The sequence below is a fragment of the Anomalospiza imberbis genome, chromosome Z (assembly GCF_031753505.1).
Source record: "Anomalospiza imberbis isolate Cuckoo-Finch-1a 21T00152 chromosome Z, ASM3175350v1, whole genome shotgun sequence".
NCBI classification, from domain to species: domain Eukaryota; kingdom Metazoa; phylum Chordata; class Aves; order Passeriformes; family Viduidae; genus Anomalospiza; species Anomalospiza imberbis.
In genome coordinates, this window is record NC_089721.1 from 3,430,204 (window position 1) to 3,455,276 (window position 25,073).

At 37.2% G+C, this 25,073-nt stretch overlaps 1 protein-coding gene across 2 annotated transcripts in view; it reads left to right on the top strand.

The window, feature by feature from the left end:
• Positions 1 to 1,479: 1,479 nt before the first annotated feature.
• RIT2 (Ras like without CAAX 2) overlaps positions 1,480 to 25,073 on the top strand; it is a 186,571-nt gene continuing 162,977 nt past the window's right edge. Inside the window, exons 1-2 of one of the 2 annotated variants that reach the window (XM_068175955.1) lie at positions 1,480 to 1,613; positions 3,277 to 3,402. In XM_068175955.1, coding sequence (XP_068032056.1) covers positions 3,300 to 3,402 — 103 coding nt within the window. In that variant the 5' untranslated portion in view covers positions 1,480 to 1,613; positions 3,277 to 3,299. Of the gene's footprint in view, positions 1,614 to 3,121; positions 3,141 to 3,276; positions 3,403 to 25,073 lie in introns of those variants that run through there. The other variant, XM_068175954.1, reaches the window with a different exon arrangement.

Below are 25,073 nucleotides of genomic sequence, written 5' to 3' on the forward strand. Positions count from 1 at the left end.
TAAATTTCTTAAATAAATGATTCATTACAAGCTAGTACTCCAAGCTTTTTTCCCACCTTTGCACTGACTCTTTTTTTTGCCTAAGGACAGCTTTCTATGAATTTACATCATGATAAATGTGTCTTTAAAACAGTGAAGCAGAGATAAAATAGGTAGTTGGAATTTGCTGTGGAATGTCACACACTGTAAAAATTCCAGTACCTCAGATTAAATAGTTGTACAGATTTAGTACAAAAAAGATTTAGTACAGTTTATTCCTATTATCTGTAAAATATTTATATAGCTGATTTTCCCCCTATATTAATAAGTGTTTCAGGCCAGGTAATTTCAAATCATCTCAGTATTAATTTTTATTGGCAGCAGACTGAAAGTAAACCCTAGTACTTTACAGCTCTGGTGGGAGAAGGAAGACTAATTGATGTTATTGTAAATGGAAATAAAGCTAAATACTTCTTCTCCACTACTGAATTGAATGAAATTAGGGCAGAGGAGGCTGTTTGTCAATAGCAAGTTATGATGAAAACTAATTAGAACAAGTCTTGTGTTATAAATAGGAATGCAGTATAACCTTTTCAATCTATGGACAAATCTCTGGAATTTAGGAGGATATGTCTGTCCAATATGTTTATTTATGTAATGTAATAATACTTAATAAACTGGTAAAGTTAAATAAACATGTAAGTGTCTTTAATGCAAGCATTTTAAGTGTTTAATTCTCATCAGCAAAAACTTAATTCTGCTCTTTCAGACAAAAATTGCTGTCTTTTTTTTTTATTTTTCTTTAAATATGAGGAAGTGGCTTTCTATTTGGTTGTCTTACTCATCCTCCTGCTCTAACATAATTCCGTTTTGTAGCTTCTTCCATTTCACAAATTCTTTCCCCATGTTCCATCCCTGAACAAAATAAGAAATGGACTTGCCACTTTGCTATGAGAAACAGCTGGAACAGCTGGAGAAAAAAATCTGACTCATTCTTGTCTATCATGTATACATTATGTTTAATATTTTTCAATATAAATATATTTTGCCTAGGTTGCCTTTTATGTCATGCCCACAGCCACTCACTTTCCTGACATTTTAATGTCAGCCAAATATTCCTGCCAGGTATGGGAACAAAAGCTCCTCAGGAGAAGGTTGCTGTGTTGATGGGAGATTACCAGAAAAACCCAGCTGTTCTAAGCAGTGGTTTTGATATCATTACTAGTTTTATCTACTGTATCAATAATAAGCACACAAGAATGGTTTTAATGAAAATTAAATTCTAATTGCAATGGGGATTAACTGACCTACCTGTCTGTTCCTGCTGAAATTCAATATTTAGATACCATATTATTATATGCAGCATTTCCTGTTTACGTCCTACTTTATGCTCTGGCGAGCAAACCCTTCTGAGTCCTGAGGTTTCCATCCAGACATAAATACAGGCACCCTACCCTGGCACTAAGGAGTTGTGTGCAGCATGGTTGGGTCAGAAGTCCCTCAGGACAGTATCACGTCCTGACTCTGGAGGACTTCTCAGAAAACAGTGACTCTGTCTCTGCCCTCTTTTACTGCCTGGCTGAAAGAAGACCATCATACTTGGATTTCTCCCTGGCTTTGCAGGATCTGTTCATGTGAGTACTCCTTAAGCAAGAAATTGTGATTTTAATAGTCCAATACAGAGTTAATATTACTCTGTATTTAATTTTTTTTCATTACAAGATCAATGATACTGCCCATGTTTCAAGCATCAAAATTTTTCTTTAGTTGTTACTTTTCTTAAGGTTGTGGGTTTTTTTGTTTTTGTTTTTTTTTTTTTGAACTGGACTACCTTCTGTTCCATCCACTGTCCCCTAAGTTTTTATTAGGAGGCAAAATGAGTATTCATGTTCTGTTCACCTTCTCCATTCTAATTAGTATTATCATAATTTCTGTTCTTTTTTTAATAAAGTATTTTTTTAGCCCATCAATTTACCTTTCTAAACTATATGTGCCCTTCTACACCTTTTCCTCTCCTTGATTTTCTTTAAATCGTGTTCTCCATCAGTCTATGATTTTTTTTTTTCATTTCTCTTTCCATTTTTAATTCTAAGCTATTCCTAAGTAATACCATGCGTTTACTCTCTGTGAACTTATTGGAAGAGCAGACACATGAAGATGTCTGACTTCCAAAATACTTTATTAACTGCTTCTTCTGCTTCCATTTCCATGTCTCCTTAATAGTCACCTCTGTTGTGAAAGCTCAGCATTTCCAAAGGAGAACAGGTTTTGCTTTCCACTCATTTTGCAGTAGATGCTTTTTGGTCCCCAAAAAGTAAAAAATAACAGTTAAAGCTGAGCAAGTATCTTATTATTTATCATGTTCTTTAAATAGACTGGGTGTTCTAAGAACAAAATCATGAATCAGTGAAGAACTGCTGTGTTTTGTTGTAAGTTTTCACTGAATAATTTCAGTGAGAGATTTTCACACTGAATGTCAGTCACCAGCTTGGTAAGATAAATCACTTGATATTAGTAATAAATACATTTAAAAAGTTGGTTTTTCTTTACACGTTTTCTGAACAAATATATCCCCCTCCCTTCAGTCCCTGTCTCCTTCGAAAATTGTATGGATAAAGGAGGGAAACAACAAGTAAAGTTGTTGTTTTTTTTTCCCCATAGTATCTGGTTTACTTCTGCAAATAATGGATGCAAACTGAACTAAAATGAGTATTGATCTGGAGACAAATCTAGCCCTAGAAAACTTCTGTGTTTGCAGCGAACTTCACGAAGAAAGAAGGCTGTTAAAAGTTGTTACTTGTTTCACTTGTAATAGTATCAAGTGTAAAACTAGCAGACTTGATGATGGTAGGATGCATACTCAAGGTGAAAAGAAGGTTGTGTGGTTTGTCTAAAGATTCAAGCAAGTACTACATGGAATAACAAGTTTCATGATTAAGAAATTTGAACCATTTTATTTTGCTGAAGTATCTGATCTATTTGTTCAGTGACGCTGCAACCCCAGAGGTACCAGACCTCTTATGCCTCACAAAACTGCTGCTGTCCAGGAAGAGAAACAGAGAACGATACAGAGCTGGGAGGGGGCAGAGAGAGATTTTTATTGGAAGCTGTTAAAGTGGTTGCTATGAGACCTTCTCCAGCTAACACAGGCACAGCAGTGTGTGAGGCTGTCAAATCATAGCTCTTGCATTATACCTTCCCTTTCTGCCTTTTTTTTTTTCTTTTTCCCTAACACAGCTTTTATAGTTGTTTAAGATCAGAGAAAACACCTGCCAGTTGCTTTTTCTTCTGTTTCAGTCCCTTCTGCTGCTTCGTGCAAGATGGAGCTAGAAAATGCAATGATCAGCTCCTCGAGCAGTTCTTCAGCAGGCTCCAGAGAGTACAAGGTGGTGATGCTGGGAGCAGGGGGAGTTGGCAAAAGCGGTAAGTTTCAGCAACAATATTTTGGGAGAGAAGGGGTGAATTGGGAGCGTAAAGTTCGCCGGAAAAGGACATTGTTTAATGAGGGGTTTCGTTCCTCTTTCTTTTGCACATGTCTTGGGTAAAAGAATATAGTTCGTGACTGGGGCAATGAGTCAGCTTAATTTGTTGCAGACTGAAAGGCTGCAAGCCTTTTTAATTGGTTGTTTGTGTAGGGCTGACCTTGGGTGTGTTGTGTGTGAGGAGAGAGCAGCCCGGCTGCTGCTGTGAGTTTAACAGCAAGTGCCCGTGTCACTCTCCCACTTGGTGAGGGCTGGTGGTTTGCTGGACACTGTGGATGTAACATGTTGGCCTGAGGGTCCTTGTGCTCCAGCAGAAATAAAACTAACTGCAAAGTCAGCTGTACAGTGCAGAGTGTAGGGGATGCCTGCAGTGACTCTGTTTTCTCCCCCACATATTTTTAATTTTTTTTTTTTTTTTTTTTTTTTTTTTTTTTTTTTTTTTTTTTTTTTTTTTTTTTTTTTCCGCTGAGTGTCATTGTGGCTCAGCTGAGTTTAGTCTCCTCTCTGGTCTGGACAGGTACAGTATTCCAGCCTGAGTCCCACTCCAGGCTATGAGGCAGATTTGCAGCATATTTTAATATCTCTGTCTACAGCTGGCAAGATATGCTAGTGTCTGACAATGATATCTCTTCAGAGGAGTCATTATTTTCCCTGGACAATGTTTTCTTTTTCTCAGATATTATCAGCTTTGATTTATTCTCGCTGAAACCAGCATTCTCTGTTCTTACAAAGACTTTGCTGAACATGCAGAGTTTGTCTCAGAAGTCAGTATATTGAGCTGGCCACACAACAAGAATTTGATTACATCTTCTGGAAATTCTAAAAAAACAACAGAAAGAGAAATAAAATTGTAAAAAGCAGGATTATATAATATTATGCATCCCAGCTAGATTCCAAGGAATTTTCAGGATAAATAGCTGTGACACTAAACTGTAATAACTGTGTAGATCAAACAAGTTTCATTTATATTCAACCAATAATATGAAGTATAGGTGCAAAAAGTTAAAATGTGAGTGAACATAATTTTCTTTCTGTATCCATAATCTTTGTGGTTTTGTTATATTTGGCTTCAACTTCAGTGGCACATCTTTCAATGGAAGCTATTTCCCATCAGTATTACTTAACCAAGCAAACAGTTCTTGCACAGATGTTGCTATATAATCACCATATAAAATGGGAAAGAACAAAATATTGGTAATCTTGGGGTAAATTTCTGCAAATTCAGATTATCTTTTCCAGAGAAAAACAGGTATCCAGTATGTGCCAGCTCAAACTTTCAGTAAAATATCTTCTTTTTTTTTTCCTTACTTAAGTATTTTTTAGTTTATTTTTTTCTTTTTTTTTTCCCTGAGTGTGTCCAAAAGATGGCAGCAATTTCCCCCACCCCCAAACATATATTTGTAGGAATAATGCAGTTTTGAAAATTTGTTCACCACAAAGTATTAGAAACTATACTACATTCAAAGCATGACTGAATCATAACAACCAAACTTTACATGTACGTGGAGGAAATTTCTGAGTTTCCATTTGCTATTAGATAAGAGTTGAAATCACTAATTTAGTTAATTCAAATTTCTGTGTTCAGAAAATGTTAGTTGCTACTTTAATGAGAATAAAACCTTTATATCTGTGGATTGAACAAGGTATGATACATCACCAAAGCTGAGATACACATAATTAACAAGCAGAATTGTGTAGTCTAAAGAAAATAAGATGGGAATAACTGGATATTTATGAAATTCTACAGGATAATTGAAAACTTTCTCTTGTTATCATGAAAGTGAAACTTCTGGGTGAAAAAAAGAATACCTCATCATCTGAATATTATTAAGTGTTCATAAGAAATGAGGTGGGCAGTTCAACATTTACTTTCTATGAACTTCTGATGTGTAATGGACCTGAAATATTTCAGTAGAATCCTGAGAGATAGTCCAACTGATAGAAATCAGAGAGAGATAAAAAGTAAAAATAGATGTCATTCCATAAATCATTAATTCATTCTGACTGTTACATAAACAGGATTAATTTACACTGGATTAAAAACAGAAAACGCCATTAATGACTACTTTCATTGTACAAGACGAGCTCTGCTTTCCCCCAGTGACCTAGATTCAGTGTGTCCAGGAAATTATGAATTTAGCCATAAAAATGAATCAGAGTAGAATAAGGATGAAAGGAAAAAAAATAGTTCAGTTTCCAATTTTGATTTTGAAAAATCAGTGATATGTGGTTTGTTATGTTGATAACATCCTGCCTTCTTTTTCCTGTCTTCTCCCTCCTTCTTTGCTTTTAAACTGCGATGGAAACAGTAACAGCTGGGGTTAAATTACTGAGTGGTAAACCTCTTTTGGATGAAAGCCTTTCCATTCCTCAATTCATTCAAATATTAAATAATTCAGGTTTGGAATGAATTTTCCATAGGAACGAAGCTGCAAAAATGCCAGATTTCTTTTTACCCTGGATGTAGTCCACTTCCAGAGATCCCCTGGGCATTTTGGACTTGTGGATCCAACCCTCCCCTGCTCTCTACCTGTGACACTTGTGCATGGGGTGGAATGAGCAGGAGGAGACCAAAATTAATGTTCTTTGGGCATTGGATTACTCAGGCTTCACTTCTCTGCTCAAAGATGGCAGTCAGTCCAGGAGGACAGGCAACATCCTTTTATTCGTCCTACTCGGTGTGGTGTAAGTTTCACAGGAATTGGTAAAAGAAGATGAACTCTGTGTATCCCAATCTGACACCCATCACATGCAGAGTAATAATGTGTAAACTGCAAATGGTCTGAGAATTGTTACTTAAGGGTTCTCTCATTTCAAAATCAATTTTAGAAAACTAATATTAATTAAAAAAAAAAAAAGTCTGACCTTACTTTATAGGAGGAAAAAAACACCACCTCAAAACCCAGCTCTGGAAGAAACAGGTAATAGTTGTGTCTAATGGAAATGTACAAAGCTAGCTGTAAATTTTTATAGGAGTTGATTTCTGTACTGTACTTAGGGAGTATAGATTCCCTAGAATGAGTTACCCCTTCTTAGACTTATGAAAACAGAATTATTTTTGTTTTCAGAGCAATATGTTGATTTCTTATGTTGTGTAAGTTGTGCTTGTCATCAAGAACATCCAGTACAGGCTGATGCAAGTTCAGACCAAAGTTACGCTAGAACCAATAATTAAATTGAAATTAAACTGACGTGAATAAAGTAAATTTTGTATTGACTCTCATTCAATTATAGTCCATATCAAAATGATGTGTTTCTAATTTTAGTTATATTTCAATTAAGAATGCAGATTTGGCATCTGTTCTTCTCTGCTCTGATGACAAATATCAGGCCACCTCAGTGCCACTCAAACTTACATGAAATTACCTGACATAGAGTTCAAACCCTAAGAACCTTGGAGATTCTGAAAACCGTTTTACTCACAAATACCTTTAGAGATCAGTAAACAAGGTGCTCTCATCGTCCTTGCCTGATGCAGATAAGACCTCTGGGGTTAGCTCTGTTTTTCAGTGTTACAAATAAAAAGCATGCACAAAAGAGCCTTTCAATCCCAGGCCCATCCATTGCTGCATTTCATTTAGCAAACCAGTTACATTGATAACAGTACTTAACTGCAGCACATTCTGCAAAACGTTAGTGATGATTAACCCAGGGCTTGCAAATTGACTGCTAAAATGAACAAATTGATGTTCCTGGGCAACTGAATAAAATAAAAAACCCCTTTGATGAAAAATTATTACCTAAGCAATCTCCAAACACTGATCAGATTGCACCATAACCCACCTTTATGTGCATCTTCTTGGCTGAATAAAAATATTGTTTTAGTGTTTTCTTGGTTTTTTGTTTGATTTTTTTCCTAACCCTGGCTAACTATGATTTATTTAAGGCTGAACATCATCTAGAGTTATTCCAGGTAAATAAAATGGCATGTTCATGCATAGCATAGGTTTATCATAGGTGTAAAGTGATTTTCTATTTAGCTGTCTTATGGAAGTTTATTTCTCAAACAGATTGCCAGATGATCTGTCGCCACCATATAAAATTCGAAGACATTTTAAACTAATTGCCTAAAGACTTTTGTAAAACTAATGCATTTCCAGTTTAATTGTATAGTTATTAAAAGTATTTAGAAATGTATTTTCAAGCTTCAGTCTTAAAAAGAATAAAAAAGAATGGATGAGAAGAAATTAAGAAAAGATTTTCTCAAAGATATCAGAGGAATAGTGTGAGGAAATGTATTCTCAGACTGGGCTGGCTAAGGGAGGCATTCTTACCCATTGATTTCTTTGATTTTTGTTTTGTTTTGTTTTGTTTTGTTTGTTTTTTCCAGTGTGGCAGAGAGGCTGTGTTTCTACAGATGCAGGTGACTCATCCAATTAATTTCAAGATCATGTGTACACAATAACTTCCAAAATGTGTGAAAACAATTATGTTCTCTGTGATGTGGGAACTTCAGTATGAGGAATTAGATTAATCTGCAATTTTCTTTCATTTATGTGCTCAACTGCCTTTTTTTTTTTTTTCTGGACGGGTTTTACCTCTTATTCTGCCTTGATAAAGCAAATTATGTGCCTATTATTTTCAAGCATGTGCTCCTAACAAGAGTCCCCAGTAAACAGAGCACCATGGAGTGTTTGCTGGAGAGCTGGCCCACTGCAGCTGTTTTCAGACTCCCTGGAGATAAATTAATGTATGATCCAGGTTACACTGAAAAGGATGAAGGGCAAAGGTAGAGATTCCGCTGGTATTAAAAGTGCTGAGCTTGAAAAGCATCACTTGGGCCTGCTGATGCTGTTCTTACCCCACCACTGGGCCTGGTGTCACAGACATTGATCAAACAACACCTCAGCACCTTTTTTTTTTTTTTTTTTTTTGGAGGGATTTGGTTTTCATTCAGTTTCTTATTTTCCTCAGGAATATTTTCAGGTACGGCTGTGTTTCCCTAAATGCCTGGTAAATGAATCAGAGGAAAGGGTCTAGCCTTCTCTCATGTCCTGAGGCAAGTCAATCACCAGGGTGAAAGTGTTGGATTTAATTACTGCTCAATAAGAGTCAAGGTGAAAAAAGTTCCCTTTCAAGTGCTTGGGCATGCTGTGGATTAGACTTAAGGCAAACTAAGTTCCTTTTTTACCCCTCAAAGTCCACTCAACTGAAGTTTTTGCTGTTTTGGTTTCTTCTTCTTCTCTTCTAACTGCAAAAAATGCCAATTTAAGTGGAGAAATTGAGATATTTATTAGCAAAGACACAGATCTGTATGCCATCTGAAAATAATTGCTTGTTCCCTGATAATTCTCTGTCTGAAAAACAAACAAAAATAGTAATCCAGGTTTTTATTTCCTTGGGTGTTTCAGGGAAATTATTCAGCTTATTCAGATTTAAAAAAAATAGAAAAGGAAGGATGAAAGAATATGTATTTTTTTTTACTAGATGCAAATTTACTTCATGGTAACAGTTCTGAAAGGGTAAGGGTACTGACCTTTCAAAATGACATATAAATTCCTTTGGTCACTTCATGGTGCTGCCTGCATAGTTCTAATGAAGAATTGCAGGTGTTTTATGCATAATAATGGTGGTGCACATAGCATTTTTTGTCATGAAAAAGCAAACAAACGCCTTGTAGAGAAGGGCCACCAATGCCAGACAATCGTATCCCCAGGTATGGGTAAGTTCCAGTTTTCTCCTAAAGCAGATTAAGCTCTAGAATTGTACAAAAGCAGAGTTCCTGGTAGGTTTATGATCTTTGATAACAAAACTGTCCATGTATTTTACTTTCCTTCACAGGTAGATAATTCAATTTTCTTCAAGCTTGCTTCAAGAATTTTGTGTAATTCTAATTTCTAGACATTTTATCTCTTTACTAACTATTTCATTAAAATCTGTGTTTTCTGTTAGTACTTGTGGACAATGATGAATTCACACCTCGATTTTCTTTCACTGCAATACACTGAATATATGAAACTGCACTTTTAGGACCTTATTTTCCTGCTCAGAGCATCTTGTATGCCTAATTATAGAGCCCTAATATTTCCACATCAACTTTCTGAGTATGAATTCCAAAAAATTGACATGCTCTTCTATTAGTGGCCTTATTAGAAGAAAGATTGCCTGCTGGCTTCCTCTGTGGAGTTATTTTTTGTTCCTCAGAGAATAATGAATTCTTTTATTCGGGTGTAGTTCAGAGAGGTCACATATAGAGAAATATCTGTAGTAACTTGAAGCTATTTTCTCTTTCCCCCAGTGCAGTCACCTGTACTATCACATCTCTTATGATGACCTAAATTCTACATTTTCATATGTCTTATTTGGGACCATTGAATCTGAAATTTCAAATTGTTCTGGATGCCTTTCTGATATTCTTCATTTATCTTTAGTGTATATGTTATTCACTTAAAAGGTTCAAATACATTATTTATTAATCATTTTCTTTTGCCTATGGGCAGACCTTGTGGACAGAATTTTTTGCCTTGGGGAAATGAGTAAAAGATGTTTTCATTATTTTGGCAGTTCACATAGTTCAATGGTTATAGGGGTGGAGGATTCAATTATGCCCTCTGTATTTAATGTGGGGGGTTTCTGCATGTGAGGTACCAACTCAGTGCTGAGAAATCTGACTGGAGTCCTGGATTCTTCAGCACTAGAGGATGCCTGAAAAATAAGACAGAGTGCAAAGAAAACCAACAGAGATGATAAAAGGAGTGACACAGTTTGATTTATGATGACAAATGACTCTAACTATATTCAAATAGCTGCTGTAGACAGTAATTCATGATTCTTTATTGTGCAACTTGCATATGTATACAGAGATTTGATGTAAATGGATGCAGCTGTGATGTGAATGGGCTGATTTATCCAATTTCTCCTATCATAACATCCAGATGATAAATATCCACCTGGATAAAGCAAATGAGCTGGTCACTTCCATGCCCCTTTGGAACAGTATTTAAAAGTAATGAATATCAAGAAAAGGACACATATATTCTAAAATTTGAGGAGGAAAGCAGCCAGAATTGCTTTGTGGAGAGTAACAAGTGATGAAATTGCAGTTAGAACATGTATAATTAGAGGTATACAAGATCTTCAAGACAAACTTCCTTTGGTCAATAAGAGGAGCATATGCTCTTAATGATTTGCTTAAAAGCAAGGTGGAGCAGATTGTGGAAGAATCTTTGAAAGGAACAGGCTGGTGAAAGTTTTTTTAGTCTAAGGGCTTTACATTAAGACAGAACACATTACAGAGATTGAACATTAAAAAGCAAATACACCAGAACAGGAAAAGCATTTAGAGTTTTTAAATTCTCTAATAGAAGAGAAGGACTAATATCATCCTCAAAATTATGAGATGAGATAAAAGTCATCAGGACTTTTGGCTGATGTAGCACTAATAATGTAGATATACACAAGTTTTGTTTTCAGACTGCTAAACAGAGATGCTTAAGCTAGTCTCAAGACTGGATTTGTTTGTCATGTACAAAAAAAGGTCATTTATTTTGCTTCAAACAGAACTAAAATGTGTCCTTCTGACTATAAAGGCTCCAGCAGAACTGGAAACATGCTGAGATAGCACCCTGAAAGTACAGGCCACCTCATATGTTGGGTAGTGGTGCAGATGGAAGGCAAAAACATTTGTTAGCTCACCTCCTGCTGTTCTGTGCTCCAGGGGTGGAAATGGAATTTAATGATTCAAGGTCTTCACCTACACTGCCTCTATGTGAACAATTATGTGAAGGACCCAAGGGAATGGCCTGAAGCTGAGCTGGGGGAGATTTGGTTTGGATATCAGGAAAAGGATCTTCCCTAAGGGGGTGCTTGGGCAATAACAGGCTCCCCAGGGAATGGTCACAGCACCAGATTGACACAGATCAAGAAGCATTTGGAAAATGCTCTCAGGCAGGGAGTGGGATTCTTGGGGATGGCCCTGCTCAGGGCTAAGAGATGGATTTGATGATCCTTGTAAGCCCCTTCCAAGTCAGGGTATTCTATCATTCTAAGTGATTAGTACTCACAGAAGGTTATATTAATGACTCTGCTTTTCATGGTGTTTCATTAAAGCAGAGCTTTGCTTAGAGTGAAGATTTCAGCAACTTGAGCACTGCTCAGCTTTTCCCATTCACAGTGCTTGCTATAAAGAGACAGGAAACCTTCTAGGCTATTGCTCACCAACAGGAATTGGACTATCAAAGACTCTCCTAGTTTCAGCCACACACAAATCTGCCATTTGAAATGCCCATATTGAAGTCTCAAACAAGGGAACAAGCACTGTTTCATGACAATGACTGGGCACTGTCGGTATCTTTGCTGTAAACAATCTGTTGAGGCAGCCACAGGAACCGTTTCCCTTCCAAGCCACCATCCCTGCTGCTGAGCCCAGCCATCTGCAGCATTTTTGGCATGTGCTGTCTGCTAGAATTTGGATGAGATTAATTCCATTAAGGACACTCTTGAAAGCGCAATTGTTTTTTTTTTTTTTTTTTTTTTTTTTTTTGTTTTTTTTTTTGTTTTTTTTTTTTTTTTCTTCTGTTGCTGCTTTCATCCCTTCTCTTTCCATACTTTCCATTTTATTCCTTTCCATTCCTCTGGTTATCCTTTTCCACTTTTAATTTTTTCTTTGACTTTAATTAGTCTCCCTTTATGACTGCAAGCCTTTCTAATTTTCTTTTCTGCGAACTGGAGGTCTCATCATGCTCACGCAACTCCAGTGACAGGAATTGGGTGTTACCAGTGTTGTGCAGGATCCCTGTTTCAGAGGAATTGTGTTGGGAAGACACTGTTCTGCAAACAGTGAAATCTGCTAAAGCATTACCTGCCCACTAAGCAGTGAAGACACTGGCTAAAATAATTTTTTTTCAAGGTGGGTGGGGAAAATCCAAAAGACGAGGGTGTCAATGTGTGCATAAAAGGCTATCTCAGGAGACTACAAGTTGTGTATTGTTGGCAAAGTCTCCAAAAAAGTACATTTTCAACACATGTAGTCAGTGTTTTATGTTTTCATTAAAACCCTAGAACTGAACTAGTTATTTCAGGGGTCCCAAATGTGGGCTCACAAAGGTTTGTAAGTTTTACAAATTAATTTCTTAAGCTTTGGCAAAGGAAGAGCTGTAATCAGCTGAGAGACTGATGCACGTAGTTCTTCTTCGGCTTACACTGACTACAGTTGTGAGAGGAGCTGCTGTGTAATTTCTTTCCTTGCAATCTCCTTGAAGTGCTAATGTAATTCTGTAATTCTTGTCCATTTTCACATGCCCAAAATAAATGAGTCCTAGCTGAAAGTCATATTCTCTGTCAAATCCCGATTCCTTTACTAACTCGATTGCTCTGTCAGATTGTGTGATTCCTTCAGTAACTTTGCCAGCTTACTACCTGCAGGACAGCTTGCTGTGTTACACTGAACTTTTCTCTGCTGAACAGGATCTGCAGTGTCTTTACAGAAATGTCTCTTTAGCAGCTTGCAAAATGTGTACTGTTATTTTAGATTTTTATTCAGCATGCTCAAAACCAAACCAAAGTGTTGTCAAATTCTCTGTTGTTTCAAAAACAGCAGCTTCTTAAGTCCTCCAGAATGCCCGGCAGGCTTTAAGAATTCCCCTTCTCTAAATTTTTTCTGGACTTTCTAATATAGAAATGATGTTCTCAGTTTGATCAAAAAGCAGTCATTAGAATTTTTTTTCGCAATGAATTATCTTACTTGGGCTGCATGGTGACATGATCATTTGATCACACACAGCATGCCAAAGCTCTGTTCTGTGCAGTATCTGACAATGGGCATAGCCCAGGGATATGTTCCTGGGATTCATGAGGGCTCCATATGTTTGTAGATAAGCTCTAGAAATACATTATTTCTCTCCTGGGATTTGAGGAGTAAAAGAACAATCTATTACATCATACAGGTTTATAATGTATAATATATGAGCTCCAGAAATCAGGTTCTTGTGCCTTTCTTCCATTTACAGCAGTTTCAATGGATTTCCCAGAGTAAAAAAAATAAAGTGAATTTGCAACATAATCTCTCTCTCAGTGCATACTGTGTTTACTAGTCTGTTCCTATAAAAGTGGAAGTCAAAAGCCCCATTTTTCAAATCTTTCCCAAGACACTTAAAAGTTATTAAATGACTGGCATAACAAGGAGCACATCACATCAGCTTCCTATTTTTTTTCTTTTTTCCCCCAGGTAGCATGCTCAAAATGACAATTGGCTCTGATATTTGATGATGAGGGAGGGATTAGAAAAAAATCAAAATATATAAAAGAGGCAATCCAAGCAGTTTGTATGGGAAATGTTAACAGGTATCAACAATTAAGAATAGAAAAAATAGAAACATAGAAAAGGATTGAGAAAACTAGAAAGAGATGAGTAAAGGAATGATAAAGCAGTAAAGGGATAGAAGGAAAATGCAGAAATTTGTACTTCAAAGAGCATTGGTTTCAGATGCTGTCTTTCTACTGCAGTTATCCTACGAGGTGCTAATAGTCCATGGTCATATCCCAACACCTGCTGCACATACTGGTAGCCAAAATGCACACAGAGGTCATGTTAGGGGATCATTCTCCTGCCTCTGTGAACTTCTTAACCCATATTTCTCACTCAGTGGCTCTCTGGAGTAGGAAGCTGGAGAGACATCATCTCAGCTGTAGACTGGCATGGGTCAATATCTTCTGCCAGGTAACAAGCCATAGGGCAAGAGAAAATGTCTTCAAGTTGTGCCAGGGGAGGTTTAAGTTGAAAACTAGGAAATATTTCTTCAGAGAAAGGATGCTCAGGCATTGCAAAAGCCTGTCCAGGATAGTGGTGGATTCACCATTTCTGGAAGTACAAAAAGAACATGTGCATATGGAGGTTGGGGACGTGGTTTTGTGGTGATCCTGTAAATGCTGAGTTAATGGCTGAGCTTGATGATCTTAGGGCGCTTTTCAAACCTTAATTTTTCTATGATTCTGTGATTCTAAGTCTTCTGAGCACAGGCCTTTTTTACTCTCCTCATCCATGTACAAAGCTGTGTAAATCCAACATTAATATAAATTTATGGGGTGCTAGGCAAAGCGATGCTTCTCGTGTCTGGTGTTCTGACAACCATCCAGAATGGAGAGGAGTCTGTGGGTCCCAGCCTTAGCAATATGTAACACCCTGTGAAATCAGTGGGAGGCACAGCATTTATCAGGCTCTTCTGTGTTCTTTGTAGAACTAGATTCCTCCTCACACAAAAATCTTCAGCAGAATTATGAATCACAATGATGCTAGAGGGATATCTCCTTTGGTACCAAGAAATGAAATTCTGTTTTCCCCCAATCTGGGGAAAAAAAGGGCAAGATGCGAAACAAATATATGTGTTTCTATATGTTTTCTTTTATCTTTTGTGACCCAGCTCTTACCTTTGCTCTCACTCCCCAGCTTTTACTGCTCATAAAAATAGAAAAAAAACATTACTCCACTATAATAAATTTTGAACAAGTGGCAGTAGGAGGAAAAATCTAAACAAAATGCAGTGACTATAAACAGATTTAAATACACATATCCCTGAAACATGCTCATGAAAGGTTTATTTACTGTAAAATAACACGCATTTTCACTCTTTAAGGAAAATAGTTGTTAGTGCCAGTGTGTTATTCAAAGAATTTATAGAAAGCTGTGCAAAACCCAGTGAGATAACAACTTGGGCTGATTGGCAGTGACAGCATATTTAAAGAATAGGATTACTTGGTGATGGAAGGTTTTTTACTTTATTTCCATTTACATAAATATAACTACAGATCAAATAAGTTTGTGAAGCTGTGTTTTATGTTTCTAAAGCATCACTGTACATACTGGATGAGTTTTAGTATATTAAGTTTTTAGCAATATTTAAACCAATTTTATGTGTTGGGATATTTTGGGGTGGTGTAATTCAAATACATTTTCAAGCCTGTGAATAAGATGCACTTTTGATTGGCTGTAAGTAGGAAAAATGTGGAAATTGAAATTTCTATTCCAATAAATTGTTAATCGTTCCCTTTCTGACTCCAGGCATCACAAATAAAGTTAGTAAAGATCATGGACAGAGAGTACTTTACAGGGTTGGAACACATGGGAATATCTTTAGCACCACTGATGTTAATTTAGTCACAACAAAAAGCAGGATGTGGATTGGGAACAGATGAGATACGTTGTAGTAGACATGAATGCTCAGGAAATGACCTAGGTAGACACAATACCAGTTTGTACTGTGATGAAAGTTTCTGAGGGAATCAAATATTTCCCTGGCTCACAGTCAAAGTTCAATGCCATAGACAAATGCCGTGAATAATTCTTTTCAGGTTGCATAACAAGCTGCCAAAAAATCATTAAGATGTTAGTGATAGAATTACTCGCCTCTGAGTACTAATTCCTTCCACCCACTTTTATCTCTTTTCTTCTTGCACGGTCTCCCTTTAAGTATATGACAGAATTTATGGGGGGAGTAGGAAATGTAAAATATCACCTGTTTATGTTAGTAAATGGTGTAGAGCCCATGCTATCTTTCAAAATTCTATTTATTTTTCCCACAAACTTACTGTAAGTTTATTTCCTGCCAATAAAATATTTTACCAGGAAAATGGCAATGTGGAAGGGCTTAGATTTGCAATCTATTGTGAAAGGGCTATTTTGTTCCCATTTTATTTTATTTATATGTCTAGTTTATTTCTGTATTTATATGACTCTCAGGATGTTTAACATACAATGAATTTCTCACAATGGCACAGTGTTTAAAAGTTACCTATCTTCAGAACCCTCTCTAGCTAAACTGACAACCAAATACATATTTGTTTACTTAGTGTGAAACCAAGATAAGATGGGCCTTATTTGTTCTGTCAGTGTCTTATGTGTCATATCTGTTCAGCTCAGTGATTACTGTCAGTATTGTGGCATTTAAAAGAAGACCTGAAGAGAGTGGAAATGAGATTTGTGTTCTGTGCTGCCTCACACATCACAAAGAAAACTGGCAGCTTGACCTTAGCAGTAGAGCAGAAAGAATACAACTCTTTTTTCTTGTACACTGAGAGTTCCAGCCAAATGAATGCATCTTAATGGGGAAGTCACTCATGCCAGAGTAGTTGGGGAGAGGAGAGAAACAGGGAAATATTGTGCAGCTAAAAAAAAAAAAAAAAACCAAAAAAATCTGTGTTTATTCCTGACTCTCTCTTTGAAATTACCATAGAATGCCTTGACCCCTGTTTTCTGCCCTACCCACTGAAATATCTGAATTAAAGTGGTTAAAGTAGTGTGTGGTTAAGTGGGATGGAGCAGAGAGAGGGAAAGATGAAGGAATTACCCTTGTAATTTCTGTAGAATTGGAGAGAAGCATCAGAGAGTATTGTGTCCAGCTAGTATTGTAACACAGTTTATAAGAACATTGAAAAAGCAATGAACCTCAAGAGTGTTTCTTGTTTGTGTTTGATTATGGAGGAAAACGGGTATTAATTATGAAGGTAACAGGATTAATATTTCTGGGCTGCAGGAGAGTTTCTAAAGTTTAAAACCTAAGACTTTGGTTAAGGAATTACAGTGGATTAATCACAACCAACATCCAAAAGCAATTATAGTGGATTGATCCAGCTAGTTGCTCACTCCCCAGTCCTACAGGAAAGAAAGAAACAGCAAGGAAGTTCAGAAGGAAATTCAGAAGGAAGTTTGGAAGGAAGTTCTGAAGGAAGTTTGGAAGGAAGGAAGGAGGAAAGTTCAGAAGGAAGGAAGTTCGGAAGTTCGGAAGGAAGTTCAGAAGGAAGGAAGTTCGGAAGGAAGGAAGTTCGGAAGGAAGGAAGGAAGAACTGTGAATACAAGCAAATTTAAGAATTTATCTACTAATTCTCACTGTAGGCAGTTTTTTATCCTGTTCCTGTAAATCAGGGCCTCAGCTCACTTAATGGCTGCTCAGGAATACACATACCATAACCATGAATGATTCTGCTTCTTCCTGCTTTCCTTGAGCTTTTATTACTGAGTGCAATGTCATTTGATATGAATATTTCTCTAATCAGTTCAGATCAGCTGTCTCAGCTGTGTGTCCCCACAGGTTCTTGACTACTCCTGCTGGAGGCACAGTGGGAAAAAGGAAAAGCCTTGATGTGGTGCAGAACAGTTCATCAATGACCAAAACATTGGTGAATTATCAACACTGGTTAAGTCACAGAACCAAAACCTGCCACCATATGGGCTGTTGTGAAGAAAATTAACTTCACCACAGCCACCTCCAGTACACAAATTTGTAGCATGAAAAGGAGAGAAGGAAATGTGGGATTTTTTTGTAGTTTGAGTCTATAACATCATAACTACCTGTACATTAGTACTGACATGCTCTTCTGTTTTGTTGAAAAGTTGGAGGCCACAAATCCTGTAGGAGTCAGCATTATTTTCATTCTCTTTCCTCCTTGTTTATAACTTGACTGGTTTTAAAATTTTTTTTTCTCACAATTTTTTTTTTTTTTTGTAGAAACATGATAGTTTGAAACTGACTACTGTTGGCATGGAGGTATTTGTCCTGTACACCTTACACATGTATGGTTTTCCTGAAAGCCATATGGAATATTCGGTGTCCAGCTGTGTTTCTGGGGAGCACCACCACTGAATCCAGCTGAGTCTTATGGTCAAGTGCTGTGGTATTTACATAGTGTTTGAATTGTTTTCCACAGAGGAGGAAGTCTATGGCACAGCACTTTTACTGCAGCTGAAATGAGGTTAGTACATTTATGCATAGTAAAATCATCATTGCCAAGTGGTGGGTCAGCAACACCAACATTCTCTTGCCATTTCTAAAGTACCTATAGTTCCAAGGAAACTTAAATCTGTTAGATTCTTTTCCTGGAAGGAATTTCTCCAAGCCCATAGTGACCAGTATTGCAGTCATCCTCCAAAGAAGGCCTTTAATTTCAGTTTCTCCATACAGCACCATATTTCCAGGTCAGTCTGGGAGGCCAAGCTGCTTTTGAAGCTTAGGACTGTTCAATTCAGCCATTCTGTAATAGCTGAGGAGGTGTGGGGCAACATCAACCATATTCAGGAACCAGACACAAAGCAGCGCGGCCAGTGGAATGGGCCAGCAGCATTCCCCCTGCAGAGCTGGCACCACATGGGTACAGATCCCTCAGCAGCAGTGCTGTTGCTCTCATCATCTCTGCGACAGTGGATGCAGCACTCATTGTCCAAGTGGTTTCTTGGGTTTGTTTTTATTTTGGTGTGTGTGGTTTTTTTTTTTTTTTTTTTTTTTTTTTTTTTTTTTTTTTTTTTTTTTAAGGCCTGGTCATTTCTTGGCCTTTTCCGCATTTTTGGCAAATTCTTAGATCTGCTCAGTGGCTGGGAATGGTGATTCAGAACCACAGTAGTCAGTACTGAAGAATGCAGTGAACAATGCTGATAGTTATTAAAGACAGATGAGGTTTTGTCCCTCTTTCTTTCAATTAAAATAATTTAATAGACATAAATGCGAGAAAAAATATATATAAAACTAACCCCCCCTTATTTTCTTCCCTATTTCATCTGATCTAATATAGTGCTTAAAACTGTAGTTTGTGGGTGTATATATGTTTTGTTTCCCCTGTCACTATCTTGCACCATACTTATTTTTGAAAAATGCATATGTATTTGTTAATTTTTGGACATTAAAAAGATGCAGAAAGCTCAAGTGAAGTCCTGTCTAATGGTCCCTAGACAGCCATAAATCTTTGCTTGGATTTTAATTTTCAGTTTTTCAATTTATAAATGTGCCTCATTAATAAGCTCATCATTTACTTATAAATAAAAAGAAATTTAAGCTACATCATGTGTAGCAATCAAATTACTAGTATTGCAGCAGCTGATACATATGCTGGTTGAATTGAGAAAGCTATTGCAAACATAATTAATGAGTAAATGTAAATATCTTTCTGGTCTAAGCTTCCCAGTGACCTGACACTGTAACTTGGGGCCTCCTTGCTCTGATTATCTGATGGCAAAACTTGCAATGAAAGACAGAATCTTTACCTTTTCTATGATTTACTTATTTTGTCCTATTTTCTGATCCATCTCTCTGCTCCTGTTTCTCATCAGTAAAATGAGACCAGAAGTATTTGCCTTCCTTTGCATGCAAGAAGCTCTCTGAACTTCAAATGCAAAATACCTTTTTAAAGCTGTTAAGTGTTACATCTTTGCAGATGTTTCAGCCACAAGCTGCCATTATGTGCAGCATAGTTCCATAACCGGTACCAGGTGACAAGTTCTTTGAACTCCATCCAGATATGCCACCTCAATAATCAAATAAGGAGATAATCCCAGACATGAGATAAATTCTGTAAAAATGATACAACTAGGCATAATGGCTACAATACTCTCTGGTAAATTAAACAATCTGTAAAATCAGCATGTATGTCTTCAAACAGAACTTTGAAGACAGTACACAGGTTTAGATGAGTTTTTAGGCAGATATTCCTGGCTGTGAGAGTGGTGATGCCCTGGCACAGGATGCCCGGAGCAGCTGTGGCTGTCCCATCTCTGGAAGTGTCCAAGGCCAGGTTGGATGGGTCTGGGACCAACCTGGGATAGTGGAAGGTGTCCCTGTCCATGGCAGGAGGTGGAACTTCAAGGTCTCTTCCAACCCAATTTGTTGTATGATTCTGTAATACTTAGTTGCTGAAACTACTGGATTGTTGAGCAGATGTGGAGGCACAACCAGATCCTTTTTGTCTGTGTTTTGGGAAGGATCCAGTTTTGTTCCTCTTCCCTGAGATTTGCTCCCAAACAGAAACTCCAGGAGACAAAATAATAGTTTATTTCAAACCTTGGTGGCCTTATATATGACACATCTCTTTAGGAGTTCAAGACTCAGGCAGATGTGGGATTTGCCAGAAAGAAGCATTCAGTAAATTCTGTGGGGAGAAATTTGGATACTAAAGATAACTAATCCAGCTAATATTCTGAATCCAGATGTCTAGGCTCTCTGAAGTTCATGGATTGAGGAGGGAAGTATTAGACACTTAATGCTTTCTGTTGTTTGAGACAAACCTGGATTAGTGAGTAACTGGGATGTAAAACTGTCAAAGGATAGGTGGAAAAAGCCATAATTCAGCTCTGGGCAAGGGTGATTGATGTAATTGATGCCAAGAGTTTTTGAAGATGATGAAATGTAGCATTCAGTAACAGTTCCTATTATTGCAAAGTTTTAACAGTGTTTCCTCTTATTTATATAAGATGTATCTGATGGAATAACTCATTTTTTTTTAATATATCTTCCCTCTATTAAAACCATCCATAGCTGTGGTGAAAAGAATGGCCTTGTCTATATAGAAAATGTATAGTGTACCCATCAGTGTGATGAGTATCTTCCTTGGACCTTAATCCACTCAGTATGTGAGATTTTTCAGTCCCTAGCCTAAAGAGTGAGTTTCTTTTAGTTCCTGCAGACTGATGAATTTAACTTTGGAGTTCCCTAACACAGCAACATTCAACATGCCCACAGGCAAAGATCGCAGTTATATTCCACTTTTATTAAAGCAAGTTAGATTTATGAATCTTTTATTTTCAGCAAGGCAAGCAGTAAGCACTGGCTGTCCTACTGCAATATTCTTTTCATATATTTTGCAAGGGAAACAATTTCGCTTCTACATATAGGCAAAAAGGGGAATCAGTTATTTAGATAGTCTTAATTTTGTTTGCAGAAGGTACCCCAGATTTTTGTAGATATTTTACAAAATTTATGTTACTGCGAATAGTTTTAGGGATGTCTTAAGAAAGAAGCAACATCACAAAGTACATCTCTGCAAGGAATATTTTTAATCTTAGAGTAGCTAGTATTTCCAGAAATGCAGGATTGAAGGCAGCTGACAGCTTGCAAGACTTTGCTTTGCTTGCATTCAGGCAGACAATTCTTACTAGACAGTTACTTGATATTCATAGTTTCACTGAAGCAAGTTAAGTCAACAGTTTCAAAATGGTATCACCATATTTAGAGAGTTTGGTGAACGATGAGTCAGAGCTTTGTTGAGCAGCCATCTCTCCTGACATCGATATCACTTTGCCTGCCGTGCTTCTCACTTTCGCTGGCACTTGTTCTTGATTGATCTCTTGTTCTGCACCACTTGATTCATCACGGTCAGCGATCCACGGGCATGAAAAATTCATCCCGAGACAACAAATACTTTGTAGCCTATGATATTTCTTTCCCTTGGGTTTCAAGACAATTAATTCCTCCAGAGAGCAGAAGACTTACAGATAATAGCAATTTCTGTGGTGAGAGCAAGCACAGTTGTGTATCTCCATTCCCTCACAAAAGAATAAAGATAGTGTGTTACAAAGATGAATTACAGAAATAATCAAAAAGTAATTCATCTGAGTGGGTGTGCAAAGGAATTTATTTTTTCCTTTATGCTAAGTACTGCTTAATACTGTGTACTAAATTTTCAGAAAGTTGTATAGATCTATATCAGCAGCAATTTTTTTGTAAGGAGAGTTTCTTTTTTAAACTATGTATCTTATTAGATAAATAAATTCCAATATGTCTTCATGTTGCTATACCTTTATTTGTTAAATGCCTACTTGTCTGGGACAAATTTAGTCTCTCACAAACATAATAACCCTGTAAAGTCTGCTTCTCTCTAAACATGCAGTTGACATCAACTTTTTCACCACAGCTTCCAACTAAAAATAGCTGGGATAATATTCTGCCTCTAGATACTATGGAAAATCTGAAATTAAAACTATGAAATCAGCCATTATTAGGTGCAAGAGGTTAATAGAGAGCTCTTAAGTCATAGGCCAAAGTCTTATCGCTGAGATTAACTTTCCTCTTTTAGAATGGGAGTCAAATTTACAAATTTACAAATCATTAGACCTAGAATATGTGATATTTGATAAATGCTGTCTAATGACTTTTAGCTTATTTCTTGTAAAACAAAGTGGCATCTGAAACAATCAAAGAGACAAATGAAGTGAGAACTTTGCATAAGAGACAGATGATATGTAATTTAAGCTACCTAGTGGCTGACTACAGTAATTGAGTTGAATAAATTGCTTTCCTCCACAAGCAGTGGAGTTGTCTGGTGCAATATGTGTAAACAGCTTGTGAACATGGGGTGGGGCTGGGCATTGAGGTGCATAACTGAGGTGAGGGGGTCCCAAATCATGCACCTGCTTGTGCCTAGGCTCTCACCACCTACCCCTTTGTTTGTGCTCCTCTCTGTCACCATATATTCAGATTAAACAGATATATCTAGGCAATTTTTTTTCTATTTTGGAAAATATAAGTATTTTCTCTTTACATTTCAAATGCTGTGTCAAATTAAAATTCCTGTGTCACTGCAATATAGGGCATCTCTTTTTATATTATTTTTCCTCATACTAAATCCCTAATAGCTCCTGAGAACTGACATAAGCCTGATGAGAGTAATGTTTTGGAAAACAATCTTTACAGTTGCTTTGTGTGTGTTCAGGGATGCAGCAGCTCCATTAGTGAACATTGCAGGTCAATTCCAGTCGCCCCTGACCAGTGCTGTGGTTGCAATGAGCTGTATTCCATTAAAATGTCAAAAGACATTGAGCAGGAACACATGTTTAGATGCAACTGGCCAATTCTTCAGGTGACTAAATTGGAAAGCTGAATAATATCATGTCAGTCTCTAATATATGGTAGCCTCCATGAAAGGAATATCCTTGCCCACACCATTAAAATGGGTCATAAAGATTGAGGTTCCTATCAGATGATGTGTATTGGAAAGTCTGCCTGTGTCTGAAGATACTCTGTCTCTGTTTGTATTCTGTTTCTGTCAGATCATTATTTGATTGAGTCAATTAATTTTCACACTGTTTTTCATGCAGCATAAGACATGGTTTGTCCTCTTGGCTGCCAGGGCTCACTGCTGGCTCAGCTGGACCTTTTTTTTCACCAGCACCCCAAGTTCCCATTCCCAGGGCTGCTACTTGGCCACTCATCCCCAAGTTTATGCTTCTGTCCAGCATTATTCTGTCCTTGACGCAGAATCTGTCATTTACTTTTGTTGAATTCCACAGAAGTGATGTTTGCCCAATGCTCCTGTCCATGTAGATCCACCTGCAAGGGCTGTCATCCCTTAAGAAAGTCAGCCAAGAGGGATCTTCTAAGAATTCAGTTTCTATTGCCCCTCAAGAGCCCATCTTGAAAGTCAGTCATAAAAATTAAATGGATTTTAGTAGCAATTTGCTGAATATCTTGCTCTCCATCAGCTATTGGACAAACCCCAGGGATTTCTCTGACTTTTTTCTTCATCTCTTTCTGGCCAACTGTATCAGAATGTTCAGTGCATAGCCAGACCTCAGGAGTAAACAAGGCAAAGCCAAAGCCCTCTAGAATGAAAGTAGCATTGAGAAAAAACATCAGCATTTCTTCTTGACCCTTGTCACCACATAAAGCCACTTAGCAGCAAACATACCTGGAATGAGATCAGGTGTGCAACAGCTTCAACATATGGCTTCCCAGAAGGCTCCAAAGGAGAGAAATGCAAACCACCAAACCTTTTCCAGATTCAAATAGGGTGGAAACTGTCCCTATTCCCATTTAATAGCATATCGATGCAGCTATACTTGTGGAGAAGATTACAGCAAACAAGGTCCCTTTATGAGAGAAATTGCTACTGTCAAGTGTCTTGAAATACATAAAACCAAGCTAAAGCCAAATTTCTGTTAAATATTGTACTTTTTAGAATTGATGTGCAGTTGCTTCAAAAACAGCTCTTTACAAAAATCAATTCAGTAATTGCAAAATATGTAAAAACAAGCTGTACACCTGCCTTCTCATTATCCACTTGAGGATAACAGGCTGTCAAAGGAAGGTAAAAAGAAATAAATTCTGGATGTAATTTTATTCAACAATAATCTAAGGAACCAAAATATAACACGCCATGTTAAAAACATGTAGAAAAGGTGACTCTCTTCTTCTGGATATTCTGTGAGTGACTGGATCAGTCTGACTGAATGTTTGGTTGATTTTCCTTTCTGTTACATAAGGTTGTAGTTAACATGGTCCTCCAAAGCCAGCTGAAGATAGTGGCAAGATTTATGTTGGCTTCATTGTGCTGTGAACAGATGTGTAATCACCTCTCTGCACCAGAAGTTTTACTGTACATTCTTATACATAACTAATCCTAATCTTCCCTCAGTTCCCAGCATTTTTCCCATGTAGTGACAAATACACAGCAGAAATTTTACAGGATTTTCCTTTCTGTGCTGACATCAGATAGGGGTTGAGTTTCAGATTTATGTGAAATTCAGTGTTCTTCAAAATGCTTTTTTTTTAATGTTTGTGCAAAAATGTTGAAGAATCTCAGATTGTTATAAGTACTTTGAAGCACTAAGACTAAAATTTGTCCAGTTTGAGAATACAAACACAGCAAAAAGCCAATTCAGTCACTGAGAATTAATTTTGATGTCTTATGTGATAGAAACCCACTTAATACTTTCAAAAAGTTTAAGGCTCAGGTACAGAAGACTTTTCCTACTTAGAAAAGGACAGATCTCTATCTTAGCATTCATACATCAAACAAACTTCTTGCTAGTGATATTTAGAGCATGAGGAGGACAGAGGAAGTCCTACATTTCATACATGCAAGATCTTGCTCTTGGGTTTAGGTACAAAAATATGCAGTTCACTTGAAGGAAGCGCTTAA